Source organism: Gastrolobium bilobum, unplaced genomic scaffold, assembly GCF_033153095.1.
Source record: "Gastrolobium bilobum isolate Gb01-03AN ecotype WA unplaced genomic scaffold, APGP_CSIRO_Gbil_v1 utg34599, whole genome shotgun sequence".
Classification (NCBI taxonomy): domain Eukaryota; kingdom Viridiplantae; phylum Streptophyta; class Magnoliopsida; order Fabales; family Fabaceae; genus Gastrolobium; species Gastrolobium bilobum.
Window position 1 is genome coordinate 21,336 of NW_026897329.1, and position 14,168 is coordinate 35,503.

Sequence of the window (14,168 nt, forward strand, 5' to 3'; positions counted from 1 at the left end):
CTTCACTACAATTTCCAACTATGAGTGAACAATGTTTCTACCTTTGGATTTTCACTATCTTGTTGTCACTGCAACTGTCCACCAAAAATCTCCAATATCATATTCCAAATACCCATAATTGTTTGTACCTTCAAATTCTCACCCTCAAAAAGTTTTCAACTGTCTTTCAAAACTCCCCCAAGTTTCTCTCTCTCATTCTGTGTGAGAAGTGAGAACCCTGTCAACTTTACTCAATCACTCACACCCATTTGCTAAAAAGTTACAAACTTTTTGTTCCTTGTAGTCCCAAAAATCAATCTTTTCCTTTCCGCCCCATACATAGTAACATTGTCATTGGTCTCCACAGTATTTTTGTTGTGGTCTTGGTTTGAAGGTTCCAATTTTCAACCAATGGTGGTTAAGTTGATGAAATGGCCTCCATGGCCACCTCTCACTTCCAAGAAATATGAAGCAGTTATCCTTGTTAACAGGCTTGAAGGCTCAAGTTTGGTGAAACCTGAGGAAGTGAAGTCCTTGGTGGTTGAAATCAAGTGGAAAGGACAAAAAGGTGTGGCCTTGAGTTCATTAAGGCGCTCTATGAAGAGAAATGTCACCAGAGAAGTGGATGCTAGTGATGCAGGAGTAGTTGAATGGAACCAGGAGTTTAGAAATGTGTGCACCTTTACTGGGTATAAGGAGAACGTGTTTTATCCATGGGAAGTTATGTTCACAGTCTCCAATGTGAGTGAGTCTCTTATTAAATTCAAAATATCCACACTGTTTTTTTTATCTTCTATAGTAGTACACTTTTTTGTTGTTACACATTGGTGTTTAAACTTGCCATGCATCTTGAAATTTCTTGCTCTTATTTGGTTTTCTTTAGGCATTAAGGTGTATCTTTGGTATTTTTATTATCAGTAACAACACTATGTGTTGTTGTTTGATGTGTTACTGTGCCTTTCCTAGTACATTGAGATGTTTCAGCATTGAAGGTTCTTTGAAGGAACCTGGGTGATGACATGCCCTTTTTCAGATCTTCCTTGCTTCCCATTTATCAAGCATGATTGGAGGGTTTTTAGTTATTTTGTGTCAAATCATTCCTTGTGGTAACATCATCACCGAAAAATTAGTCAAATCAAAACATTTTATCAAGAACAATTTGTCAATCAGCTTTTATGACTTCACAAATTTTTTAAACGGAAAGGATATTGTATCAATCAATTAAGGTTATTACCAATGTTACTACTAATTAATTTCATCGTTAGATTGATTATGTTAATTCAACGGTTATATTTATTTCCATCTTTGTATGGTTATGATTTTCTATATTTAATACTTTATATTTATTTTCACCTTTATATGATTATGATTTCCCATATTTAATGTGAAAACATTAAATATGGGGAATCAACCATACAAAAATGAAAAAAATATAACCGTTGGATCAATATAATCGATCTAACGGTGAAATTGATTGGTAGTAACACTAATTGATTGTTATAATATTTTATCCCTTTTTTAAAAGGCTTTAATGTTTCTAAAATGAACGTAGATAAGTTATCTACATTCACTCTCAAAACGACGTCGTTTTGGATTGAAAAATTATAATGAAAAATACTATTATAACTCTGAAATAAATTATAATTACAAAAATACTTTGATTTCTGCCTCAAAACGACGTCGTTTTGGGCTCACTATAAATAAGTTATCTACATTGACAGTAGAAAAAGCGAACCCTTTTTAAAATAGTCGCTTAATCATGGATTAATATTAGACACTTTACTAAGACTTCAATTTCTTTTGCATAGTTTTTAATAATTTCTTTAATTTTTATACAAATAGTCAAATACAAATAAAAATACTATAATAATTTCTTTAATTCAACATTATAGAATGTTGCAGGAAACAAAAGTCATCCTGCCACTTACCCATAGAAAACGTGCAAGTTTTTTTCTTTTTTCATTAAAGTAGTGGGTCCCACAAGATTTTGTGTCTGTGGGAACCCCACCTGTCTTCCTGCAACATGACCGATCGAATCTCCTTAATAATATATTATTAACTAATATTAACTTTTAAGATATTAATTTTTTATTTTAATAAAAAGTTTATACTTTTTATGTCAATTTTATATTTGGGAAAAGTTCACCAATAGTTTGCTTCAGAATCACTTATGCTCCTGTGGTTTTTTTTTTTATCATATATGCCCTTGTGGTTTATAAAAGGGTATGTTTTTTATCACATATGTCCCCGTAGTTTTTTATTTTTTACAAAGCACAGGGGCATATGTGATAAAAAAAGTTACAGGAACATAGGTGATTATGAATCAAATCACTATTGGTGAATTTTTCCCTTTATATTTTTATACGTTATATACCATAATTACATCGTGTATTATAATTCTTAAAATTTTACCGTATTTTTATGTCTGTGTTATATCGTATCCGTGTTTTCTATTTGTGCTTTTGTGTGCTATCTCATTTGATTTCTTGGGTTTGAAGCTTAAACCAGCACCATTTAAGGGAATTGAATCAATTCCCTTAAATGCACGAGGCCAATATGAGAATATGACCTTAACAACATTGCTGGCAGAGAGATTTAGTTTGATTCAAAAGCTGTCACGAGAAAACCTTTTAAGAGGACCAAAAAGTAAAAGTTTTCAAGAAAATCAGATGGTTAGTTTCTTGGCAATAAAGTTTCCTGATTAGTGGTTACCTTTTCTTGTCAAATAATATTCATCTCATTTTATGTGAATCATTTTCTTAAAAAAAGTATCATGGAGATAGAGATTTCTGTGTTTGGTATTTTCAATGATCTGTTTATCATCGTTTCTTTGGAATTCCCTGTTTTGATTTTGGACTTTTTTCAAGATTTTGAAACGAAAGATACTTTGTTCTTTAGCAATCTTTAATGTAAATTTTTATGGCATATTCAGAGCTCTGTAAATCTCATTCAGTTTTAAATTCTTTTGCAAAAGAGAACAAGTGTTATTTCCTGTGTGAGTGCATGCACTTGTATGTTTGACTAGGATTTTTGTTCATGCTGGAATTCAATTTTCGCAGTGAATCACTGAGGTTAAATTTATCTTCTTGGTTGTATAATAGTTTGACATTTTCTTTACTTTCTTTTGTACTGAATTAGGTATCTAACCTAGGGTCCAAAACCAGGTCCTCTGTAGCTGGAGTTTCATCAATAAACTTAGCTGAATACGTGCCTGAAGCTGTGGATAAAGAGACCAAGATTGTAATTCCTTTGAATTTCCCTGGTACCAATGATACTAGTCTCTCATTTTTTGTAAGTTTCTTTTTTTCTTCCTTTTCTTTTTATGTCATTTAATATTTTCTAATGGTTTTTTTTGCCTACCTGGATTTGATACACAACCCACTTCCCTCATCCAAAAAGAAAAATTATGTGTGGGAAAATTTTTCATTTTGCCTTTTGGAGTTTCACTCTATATCAATCTTTCATTTGTGTTTCAGTTATCTCTTAGTTTACTGAAGCTGGAGCCGGTTCAAGAATATTTGGATTCAGTGCAAAGATCGACCATGTGTTTTCAGTCATCACCTTCTTCTGCAGAAGCTGTCTCAATGAATAAAGATGAATTTTCTACACTTAAAGCAGGTCTGAGAAAAGTTAAAATCTTTACTGATTATGTATCAACTGGAAGAGCAAAGAAGATAGGCTGCAAAGATGAAGGAAGTGATGGTAGGAGCTCCAACAGAAGTGAAGATTCTGAATACAGGTATACATCTGACAAAGATTCACTAGATAATGATGCTGCAATCAAACAAGAGGAGAATAAGGAGGGTTCTTGTGTGAGACATTCGTTGAGTTATGAGACACTGGCCTCTGGAAACTATGTAGGAGGATCACTTTATACAAGTTCAACTTTTACAGGTAAAGATGAGTGTTGGGTCCACTATAGCAATCAAAAATCTGATTTTGGGGATGCACATGTTGAGAATTATAATACATGGGATCAGAATGAATATCACATTTCAAAACACCGAATCCTTCCTTGGAGGAAGCGGAAACTGCCCTTTAGATATCCCAAGGTGAAAGGGGAGCTACTTCTGAAAAAACATTATGGGGAAGAGGGTGGAGATGATATTGATTATGATCGTAGGCTGCTGATCTCTTCTGATGAATACACTTGTGGAAAGGTATGTATGATATGCATGGTTTTTCCGGCATTACTTTTTATCTTCTATTTTAGAACACCCTTTGAAGATCATTTTTAATAAATGTTCATGTTTCCTGCAGTGGTATAAAATACAAGAAAACATCACAACTAGTCAAACATTTGTCTCTGAATTTGGGGAGAACAGTTTTACTGTAGGAAGTTGGGAGTACAATGAAGTCACTAGCCGTGATGGACAAATGAAGCTCCATACACCAATCTTTTTTGCTTCAATTGATCAAAGAAGTGAATGTGCTGCAGGGGAGAGTGCATGTGGAGTCCTGGTTGCTGTGATTGCTGATTGGTTGAAAGTGAACCAAGCTATGATGCCCATCAAGTGTGAATTTGATAGCCTGATTAGAGATGGATCATCAGAATGGAGAATTCTTTGTGAGAATGAGGACTATATAAAGAGGTTTCCAGATAAACACTTTGATCTTGATACTGTTCTGCAAGCCAAAATCCGTCCAGTGTCTATAGTCCCAGAAAAGTCCTTTGTTGGATTTTTTATTCCAGAGGAACTTGAAGGTGAAGGTTTTGACTTGCTTCATGGTGCAATGTCTTTTGATAGCATATGGGAAGAAATAAGCCATGCTGCATCAGAATTGCACATGGGTAGTGAGCCTCTAGTGTACATAGTAAGTTGGAATGACCATTTTTTTGTCCTAAAGGTTGAGCAAGGTGCTTACTACATTATTGACACTTTGGGGGAGAGACTATATGAAGGATGCAACCAAGCCTACATCTTGAAGTTTGATACAAGCACAAAAATTGAGAAACTGCTTAATGAAAATGATGCATTGGAGCAGAAACCTCTCAGTGGTGCAATGCAGATAAATAGTTCAGAAGAAGATGTAGTTGATGGAGATTTCTTAGTCATTCCAAATGAGGGCAATGATACAAGGGAGGAGATTGTATATAGAGGCAAGGAGTTATGTAAAGAGTACATCAAGAGCTTCTTGGCTTCAATCCCTATAAGAGAGTTGCAAGATGATGTCAAGAAAGGCTTGAATGCATCCATGCCACTTCATCATCGATTACAAATTGAATTCCACTACACCCACATCAAGTAACCCATGATACAAGAAGCAACAACAGTTAATTCCTCAACAATGGCATTGGTGGTGGCAGTTGCTTAGTGAAACTCTTTGAGAGTTTCTGTAATTAGTAACTAATGTTTTCCCCTTCTGAGTTTTTTTTTTTTTTTTAAACACAAATTAGTATTAGAAACCCATTTGAGTTGCTCAAGCTGAGCTGAAGATTCAGTTTTTGGAATTTTCAAGGCCTGGTCTTCTTATTAATAATGGTCTTGATTATGGTCAGGACTTTTGGATCTTAACACTTGTACATGACGTTTGATGTAGGAGAAATTTTTATTTGTCTGAAAATCTCGATTTTCAAAAATATGATTTTTACATTCAGTTTACGATAATATCTGAGAATTTAAAATTTTAAAAATTTCAGTTTTTCAGAAATCCAAAAAAAATCCGTGTACCAAAGATACATCACATCCCATTTCATGTTTATGTAACTTGTCATTCCTTTCCATCTTTATTTTTATTTGTTTCAAGGCAGATAAATGGAAGTTTAAAAGAAAATTGCTATTTTCTTACACCACTATGTAACTCACAAGTGTGTACGAACTCAGTTGTCTTAATTTTTTTTTTAGTATAAAATAATTTAGGTGAAATAAAATGCCGATATTTTATCAGAATTATGACAGACCTCTCCGTCTCTTTAAGGATTTTCGGAAAAGATTATAAATTACATCACTAGTGAAGTCCTTGCACTGGCTAAAAATAAAATTAAACGTGTGTATGTATTTATCATACATATATTCATTATTTCTTTGGAATAAGAAATCCAACAACAATAATCACGATGATTAACATGAGCGTATGCTAAGGCAAGCAAAGCCTAGAAGATTAACATGATTGGTTCCATTTGTCAATACTAAGGCCCGTGCGGGATTAAGGTTGGAGTATAGTAGGAACAAAACAAAGAATGAGAGTTTTCAAAAAAATAAAATAAAACAAAGAATGAGAAATCCTTTAGAGACCTCTATAAATTTTTTCCATAATGAAGATATAATATCTGATTTTTAATAATCAGAAAATTTATGAAGAGAGGTAAGTTTTGATTAATTATTTAACGCAAGATTTAGTTTCCTATTTTATTTTTATTTATTAAAATTTGATTTCAGTCCTTTAATTTTGGATATTCTTACCTCGAAGACTTGATTTTGATTTCGAAAGTAACTAGTTCATCTTCTTGTCAATTTGACGGGATTTTTTGTTTTTTTATTTCTTTTAAATTTTATTTGTTTTTCGTCAGTCATTTTTTTTCCAAATTTTTTTTGACACTTAATGATATAATTTTAGCTTGACGTATCATGTTAAAAAATAAATAAATAAATTTAGTATGCTCTAGCAAAAATCCCAACCAAAATTTTGGAGCTCCTTATGCATCAATGAGTAAATTAAATTTAATTACATTTGAATTTGAATAAAATGTATGAAGATTTTATGTTAAAAAATAATCTGGGTTATGATCCTATGCAAGAAATTTATTTCATAGCCACTATTTATATTTACAGCAATGTTATTTGATCCAAAAAAAAAATTGTACAAAAACTGTTTAAATTTTCTCCCTTAATAAGTCATTTAAAAAAAAAAAAAAAACCTATTCATATAATTTAACTTTTTTCCGTAAATTAAATAGTCAAATAAGCACATATTTGAGAATCTTGACCATCATATTTGGGGTGGTGTGAAGGAGATTGCCATGGTTTGGTCTTGCTTGTGGTGCTAAATTGATGTCTCTCATGTCAATTAGTAAATTAAAATAGCAAAATCACTGTAACATATTTAGTAAATTAACTATGGCCTAGCATAACTAATTGCCAACCATATCTAAGAGGGGAAAACTGACACCTATTACCATAGTTTAACAAAGAGGATACTTTGATCAATAGTAATATACAAATGAGGAGCCCTGAGCTGAGATGTGTAAGACAAAAAGGAATTAGACTGCCAAAAATATATGATTACTGGAAATAATCACCTCCCACTTGAACATATCTGAGAGACCAGTTTGATAATTCCCCACATGGGTGCGTCGTCCTGCAGGAAATAATTTGCAAGTTACAATTAATATAAAACAACTATTTCAATCCAAAATCTTAAACCGGTAAGTAAAACTACATTAGTAGTTTTATATTAATATTTCTTACTGTAAAGAAGTATTTCAACCCAAAACCTTAAGGTGTTGGGTGAGGGCCTTTTTAATGGTTTATATTATTCTCTAACACACTCCCTCACGCAAGAGCCCTTTGGACTTGAAGCGTGGATATTGCACAGACCCAATTTTTGGTTTACCTTTTGTGCTTTTATTTTAATTCCACCAGAAAGTGGGGGACGGTGAGGATCGAACTCGTGACCTTGTGGTCACTTAAGCTCTGATACCATGTAATAAACCATTTCAACCCACAACCTTAAGGTGTTGGGTGAGGGACTTGTTAACGGTTTATATTATTCTCTTAGTCATCCCTTCTCCTGATATGTTCACTTCAATTGAACATTAATAAATATAATGTCAGTTGAATGACATATGAGCTTGTATAAATAGTATTTATGCATTTAGTTTAATATTATGATTGTTCCAGAAGTCAACAATAAAAGGGAATGTTCTCATACAAATTGGAAGAAACCAGGAACCTAAAGATATTTACCATCCATCCAATCCACTTACCACAAAAACAACATCAAAAGATTCTTTATAGCAGCTAAGTGAGTTCTCAATGTTGTGGTTCCTGCAACAATAGTTTTATATGGTTGATCAGCTGCATTGATTATTAGTTTTAGATACCATTCCCTACCACTAGGAACAAATATGCATCTTTTCAGATAATGCATGTAAAAGTAAAAGAACTAAAGATCATATTAGATAATCTATGTAACTATAGGAGAAGAGGAGAGGGTCATAAAATACAAATACCATAGCTGGAATCTGGCTATTACAATAGGCAACATGATTTATAATTGCAAATTTCCATTTCCCTTCTACTTTCTGAGCTCTTCTTTATTAAAAAAAAAAAAAAAAAAAAACCACTCCCCGTTAAACCCGACTAGCGAGTGAGGGGTGGAGGAAATCCTTGTACGCAGCCTTACCCTTGCATAATTGCAAAGAGGCTGTTTCCTGGATAAAAAGTCTTTATTAAAGAAAAAGTTTTTTTTTTCCAAAATAAAAACAGATGCACACACAGATGAGCTAGCAAACAATAGCATACCCTAGTCAACTAACCCTCTTTTCCTGATTGTGCGACAGTTTATGGGAAAGGACACTAAAACAAAAAATGAAGAATTAATATACTACAGGCACAAGTCTAGAAGTTTAGCATGCCAAAAACAAAAAAACCATAACTGTTTAAATAATTTTTTTGACATACATGTTCATGAAATTATGTCATATTTTGATATATATATATATATATATATATATATATATGTTCATGAATTTTGACAAAATTGTCAATCTACCATGGTTGCCTGGCTAACTGGCTTTACAAAATGTCATTATAAATCTAGCAGAGATCAAGTCACATTCATAAGGAGTAAGGACCTTGTAGACATTAATTGAGCATAAATTTACATTTTACCCCAGCCATTAAAATATATGAAATTTGGCAAAGCAAATTTTCAACTTACAAGAATCCCACAGATATTCGAGTCTCATAATTCAAACCATCAGACATTCCCAAGTCTCCAATGTGATCACCGAGAAGGAGAACATTGGTTCTCTTCTTGAATAAGGCATTCTCATCAGTTGGACCATCCATATCACCCAATTGCTCATGAACAGGCGCAGCCATATCAAGAGCATGCTCATTTTTATTTAAGCTATGAATCAATTTTCCTGTAATTGAAAAAGTAAAAAGAACTAATTTTATTGAGTAAAGATGTTTAAAAGCCCAAAAAATTGCATTTTATCCAAAATACTCCAATTCCAATGACCAACAAGCACAGGTATATGAAATGTTGCTTTCCAACTCAGCCATAAGCTGCAAAGTTCCAACTCAGAACACAAGTATATAAGAAAACATAGCTATACATCAAGGTCGATATCAATTTACAGAGTTACCATTAAATATTTGTTTTAGTTTTTATGTCCTGTATGGCAAAGCATTGAAAAATGTTCCAAGACTCCGGGAGTAAAGACAAACATCTATACTTCTGCAACTTTTTTTCAGATTACAATAGTTGAATTACTTGTACACTGCTTTGAATGAGGATTGAATTTGAATAAGATAGATTTATTTATACTGAAAAGAAATTCATCTGTTTGTTGCAACTTGCAAGAGCAATATGTTAACCAATTTCAGGAAATAAACATAGAACTTACTAATGGTAAGTGTTAATTAAATTTTGAGTCAACTTTCATACATTTCTTGGAGATTGTTAGTAATGAGGGGTATCATTGGTGTGTTACAACGAAAAGAGCTAGAGTTAGAGATTCCATAATGTAATTTGCTATTTCAATTAGGTTCAAGTGTGCTTTCAAAATCTTTAGTTGAGATTGGTATTGGAAAGGATTGTATCTGGGGCACTTTCAAGATAGTGGTCACATTATTTGAGTAAGATGCCATACAACAATGCATAAACTCACCCAGGTTTTCTGTCACTCCACAATGTTAGACCCTGCAAACGTTATTGCACATACTACTAAGGTACAGAGATAAGACAAATTTCTTTAGCTGTCTGTTGTCCCAGCCCAGGCAAGGAAGTGAAGTAACCTTTTATCAAAGTATGACATAAACCTTGCATGTTGCAAATTCTTTCCACCCAAACCTAAGTGACATATAATCCATTGAGCTCCTTATTTGTTAGGCAGTCACAGTGAAAGACATTGTAGATCTTGCCACATATTTTTACCTAACTCACTCACCATGGTGTAAACAGAAATAAATAAATACTGTATAATATATATCTATTTGCTTTTCTCTATTGCCAGTGAAACCTAAAAGCACTTGTATAATGCCTCTGCCTCAAAGATGTATTTGGATATAAAAATTGAGTTGAAAAGCCAATAAATAAGTAGCTAATTAATGCAGGCAACATAGAATCACCTTTAAAAGATACAAGGCGGCCATCATCATCGAATGCCATCCTGTTGGATACAATCTTCACATTTTTGAAGGATCTATGAAGTTTCTGCCTCAGAACCTGTTATTATCAGAACAAGGGATACGTGCAATTGAGAGGCACAAACAATAATAGAGAAGAAAGTGAAGAGCATATGTTTAGCAACCTTGTCATCATAAAACAAAAAATGACTTTTCAGACCTCTTCAATGATATCAGCAAGCCCTGCAGAGAATATTAACACAGGAATGTCTCTTTCCTGAAAATTACAAAATGAATAAAAGGAACCGGTGTCAGAAATTGAATCTTCACATACATATATCACATGTCATAAATTCACTTGATATAGAATGAACATATAAAGATGTAAGAACTTATATTTGCCAAAGAAGGATGGGAAATATACCTCCAAAAACTCAAAAAGTTCCACAACACCTTCCCTGAAAGCTATGTTGGCGTTAGCAACTGATTGTCTTATTGATTCATATGTAAGTCCTCCCTCAATGAGAAGAGCATGTGTTTTTCCCCACCTGATGCAGCAGATTTAGAGTTTCAGCAGCCAGCATTAATGTCAATACTGAATGTCACTGTTCAACTTAGTGACTAAATCTCCACCGTTGAGAAGCTGAGTCACATACCACTCTTCCATGAGCTTTGTTTTCTCCTCAAGTCCAATAGTTGGCGAAAATTCTAATGGATGGTAATAATCATATAACTGCTGTCTTTTGGCATCATATTCTGAATTACCCTGCTGCAAAAGGCCATGACTGCCTATAAATGATTCTATTAGATAAAACACATAACAAAACACCTTATGACAGTTATGATATTTTTATTATTTTTCATCAAAGGGAACTAAAGGGGAGAAATAAAATGTTCAGGCAACATACTTTGGCCACGAGTTCCATTAACCCAAAACTTTGTTAAAGTGGCATCAAAATCAGCAATCACCTGCCACCAGGAATCTGTGAAAATGCAATCATAAAAGTAGAAACATATTGTGCTGGGAAAATCTGAAAACCTAAAAACCGTTTTTTTTTAAGGGTTTATGCCACTATAATGAGCACATCAAAAATAAAAAAAAATAAAAAATTAAGGAATACCCAATACAATATGATACTCGTTGGTGTACTGAAACTTATTAATCAACCAAATGCATGCAGAAACCTGAAGCTTCTGGGGACCAGCCAAACGAATTGCAGCAATTTTGTTCTCCAGCAAAACAGGATCACCCACCACCAATCCTGAAGCTACCTTCACATCCTCCATTTCCAAATTTTTCCCACAACTAAAACTAGAAAATGATACCCTTTTTTTTAAAAAAAAAAAAGAAGAATAAATAAGAATAATTCATAAACTAATAAAGAAAAACAAAAATACAAACTTTAACACACAGATATGCAATACCAATAGTCCAATATTACAAGGGGGGGAAATAAAATAAAATAACAAAAGAGGAAGTGAAGAAAATGAACCTTGTGGAGGTGTTATGAGAAAAGCAGGTAAAGGGTAAGTGACGTGGGTGAAAGGTGCTAACTATGATGGCTTGGATTTGGAAGCGATAACTCATTTGAGTGTGTGTGTGTGTGTGTGTGAGAGAGAGAGAGAAGTTCAATAACATATACTAAATTAACGGCCTTAACGCCACATAATTCAATTTAATGGATCTGTAACTCAGATTTCTGAGTGCTGTTACAGTGTCACCTGTCACCAAAATAATGGGAGAAACAATACGAGGTACAGGATATATTTATAAATTTTTTTTTTATAATCTTTTACAATCATATTTTAATACTGTTAATCAATGGTTATGATTTTCGCAAATTAAATTTATTAATTAATTATTAATTCACAATAAATAATAATCGTTGATTGTCGAAAATCAATGATATTAAAATATAATTGTAAGATATTGTAAAAAAAATTTGTAAGTATAACTTTCCCTGAACTATATTATTTAATGTTCCTTGCATGAATTGCAACTTAACAACTGGATACTGTGGATGTTATTTATGCTAAAGTGGGACATGTTTTTTTGTTTTCTTTTTAAGATTTGATTGGGCCTTTTTAAAAACGTGGTGGTGTTTCTGTTTCCCAAAAAAAAAAAGGTGGTGGTGTGGCCTGCAATTTTTTTCTTTTTCGTTTTTAATCATGAGGCATATTTATGAAGTTTGGTCTATTTCAACTGTCTACAAGAACAAGACTGAGTCTCATTTGAAAACCCTTTCTACAATAGTTACTGTCTCGATCTTCTAAGTTTCCTTCTCATCCACTCAATATTTATCATTTCAACTCACTCATTTGGGTTTTTAAAAATCTATTTATAGATATATTTTACGATGTTTTAAACCCGACTGACTAAGTCGATCAGGTTTCGAATCCAACTCAAGAGAGTGAATAATATTATCCCTCATCATTAGGATGTTTTTAATTGTTGGTCAAAATATATCTTATAATATATTTATTATATAATTAAATTAAATTATATTAAATCAGTTGAATTAGTGACCTACTTATTGGACTAAAGATCCAGTAACCTAGTTTTAAAACAATGATATTTTGTACTTACACTTTTGAGAAAACTAATAAATGTATAATTTTAAATTATTATAATAAAAAATTAATGTTCTAATAATAGTAATGAGACTTAAAGCTTTTTTTTTTTTTTTTTTTTTTGTAAGTTATGAGACTTAAAGCTATTGATTACACAGGTTTAAAAGTATCTTTTTTTTTATAGCAAAAGTATCTTTCTTTCTTTTTGATAGCAAAAGTATCTTGAATGACATAGAACTTCACTTCTTTTTTTGTTAAATGGATATTTAAAATAATCGTGGCCTAAGTTATTTTATGAATATGTTAGATCAAGCCTAATGTGAATCAGGCTATAAGCCCTAATATATTACTTAAGATATTTTTACTCATATTTTATATCAAAATATAAATATAAAATAATATATAAGTAAGATCTCTATTTAATTTGTTATCTTTTTTTTAAAAAAAAACTAAAGATTTAATCGTTGCAATTATTTTTTACTGTAAATTATTTTTATTTTAAAAAATTTAGAAGATTAGTTGCCGCGATTTGTTTTTTATTGTAAGTCATCATCGTTATATTTAATTTTCGTTTTTATTTTATTTTGAGAAAAAAATTAATGTTAACAAATTATTTTTCATTGTAAATTATTTTTTTTATTTTTTATGAAAAACTTAAAATTTAATTTTTGTAATTTTTTTTAGTTTTATTCAATTTAATTTTCTTCTTAAAATTCACATATCAAAGGTATTATTAATTCTTGACAAATTTAATTTTTGTGCTTCTTAAAAATTGGAAATATTGAGCTCATTATCTACTAAAAAAAATACAGAGCATATTAATTTTTGAGCCCGAGACATATTATTCTTCAAAAAGATAGTGTAGCTAATATCTAGAGTTTCTTAAGAATAACGATATGAATATAATTTTGCGAAAATGAATGTATATCACACATAAATTTTCGAAAATAAAATTGAACAAAACAAGAAAAAGAACCGAAAAAGATTTGAAAGCAATAAAGGGAATAATGCATATACTCCAGAAACAGTAGGGCCCTCAATAACCAGGAACGTTGTTCCCAAATTTCATCTTACCAAAACAAAAGAAAAGAAAAGAAAAATACAAAAATTTACAACTCTTCACTATCCTTAAATTTATAATATTTTTAAATTATATGTTTTGTTTAGAAATATTTAAATTACACATTTTTTTTTAAAGAAATACTCTCTATTATCCTAAAAATAAAAAGATTATTTTAATAAAATTTCGTTTAATATTTTAAAATCTCAAAATTTATAATAAAATTTAAAACTAGCCGTTAATAAAGAAAAGAATCGCAT

At 31.7% G+C, this 14,168-nt stretch overlaps 2 protein-coding genes across 2 annotated transcripts; one reads left to right on the forward strand and one right to left on the reverse strand.

Annotated features, from left to right (window-relative positions):
- The first annotated feature begins 390 nt into the window (after positions 1-390).
- Positions 391-5,383, forward strand: LOC133306012 (uncharacterized). Its single transcript, XM_061506277.1, has 5 exons — positions 391-720; positions 3,118-3,270; positions 3,456-4,139; positions 4,240-4,980; positions 5,065-5,383. The coding sequence occupies exons 1-5, from the start codon at positions 391-393 to the stop codon at positions 5,227-5,229; spliced, it is 2,073 nt and encodes a 690-aa protein (XP_061362261.1). The 3' UTR covers positions 5,230-5,383.
- A 1,558-nt stretch (positions 5,384-6,941) lies between these two features.
- LOC133306038 (uncharacterized) lies at positions 6,942-11,972 on the reverse strand. Its single transcript, XM_061506311.1, has 10 exons — positions 11,771-11,972; positions 11,463-11,604; positions 11,186-11,246; positions 10,934-11,066; positions 10,702-10,825; positions 10,498-10,554; positions 10,281-10,377; positions 8,863-9,070; positions 7,907-7,967; positions 6,942-7,278 (listed from the first exon to the last, which is right to left on the reverse strand). The coding sequence occupies exons 1-10, from the start codon at positions 11,914-11,916 to the stop codon at positions 7,216-7,218; spliced, it is 1,092 nt and encodes a 363-aa protein (XP_061362295.1). The 5' UTR covers positions 11,917-11,972; the 3' UTR covers positions 6,942-7,215.
- Between the last annotated feature and the right edge of the window lie 2,196 nt (positions 11,973-14,168).

Excerpts from the sequence above, each read along its gene's own strand:
- LOC133306012 (XM_061506277.1), top strand. The coding sequence starts at position 391 with ATGGTGGTTAAGTTGATGAAATGGCCTCCATGGCCACCTCTCACTTCC. Across the intron at positions 721-3,117 it reads TTATGTTCACAGTCTCCAAT|GTATCTAACCTAGGGTCCAA; the intron begins GTGAGTGAGTCT and ends GTACTGAATTAG. Across the intron at positions 4,981-5,064 it reads AGCAGAAACCTCTCAGTGGT|GAGATTGTATATAGAGGCAA; the intron begins GCAATGCAGATA and ends GATACAAGGGAG.
- LOC133306038 (XM_061506311.1), bottom strand. The coding sequence starts at position 11,916 with ATGTTATTGAACTTCTCTCTCTCTCTCACACACACACACACACACACT. Across the intron at positions 11,247-11,462 it reads CTGGTCCCCAGAAGCTTCAG|GTGATTGCTGATTTTGATGC; the intron begins GTTTCTGCATGC and ends TCCTGGTGGCAG. Across the intron at positions 10,826-10,933 it reads ACAAAGCTCATGGAAGAGTG|GTGGGGAAAAACACATGCTC; the intron begins GTATGTGACTCA and ends CTGCTGCATCAG.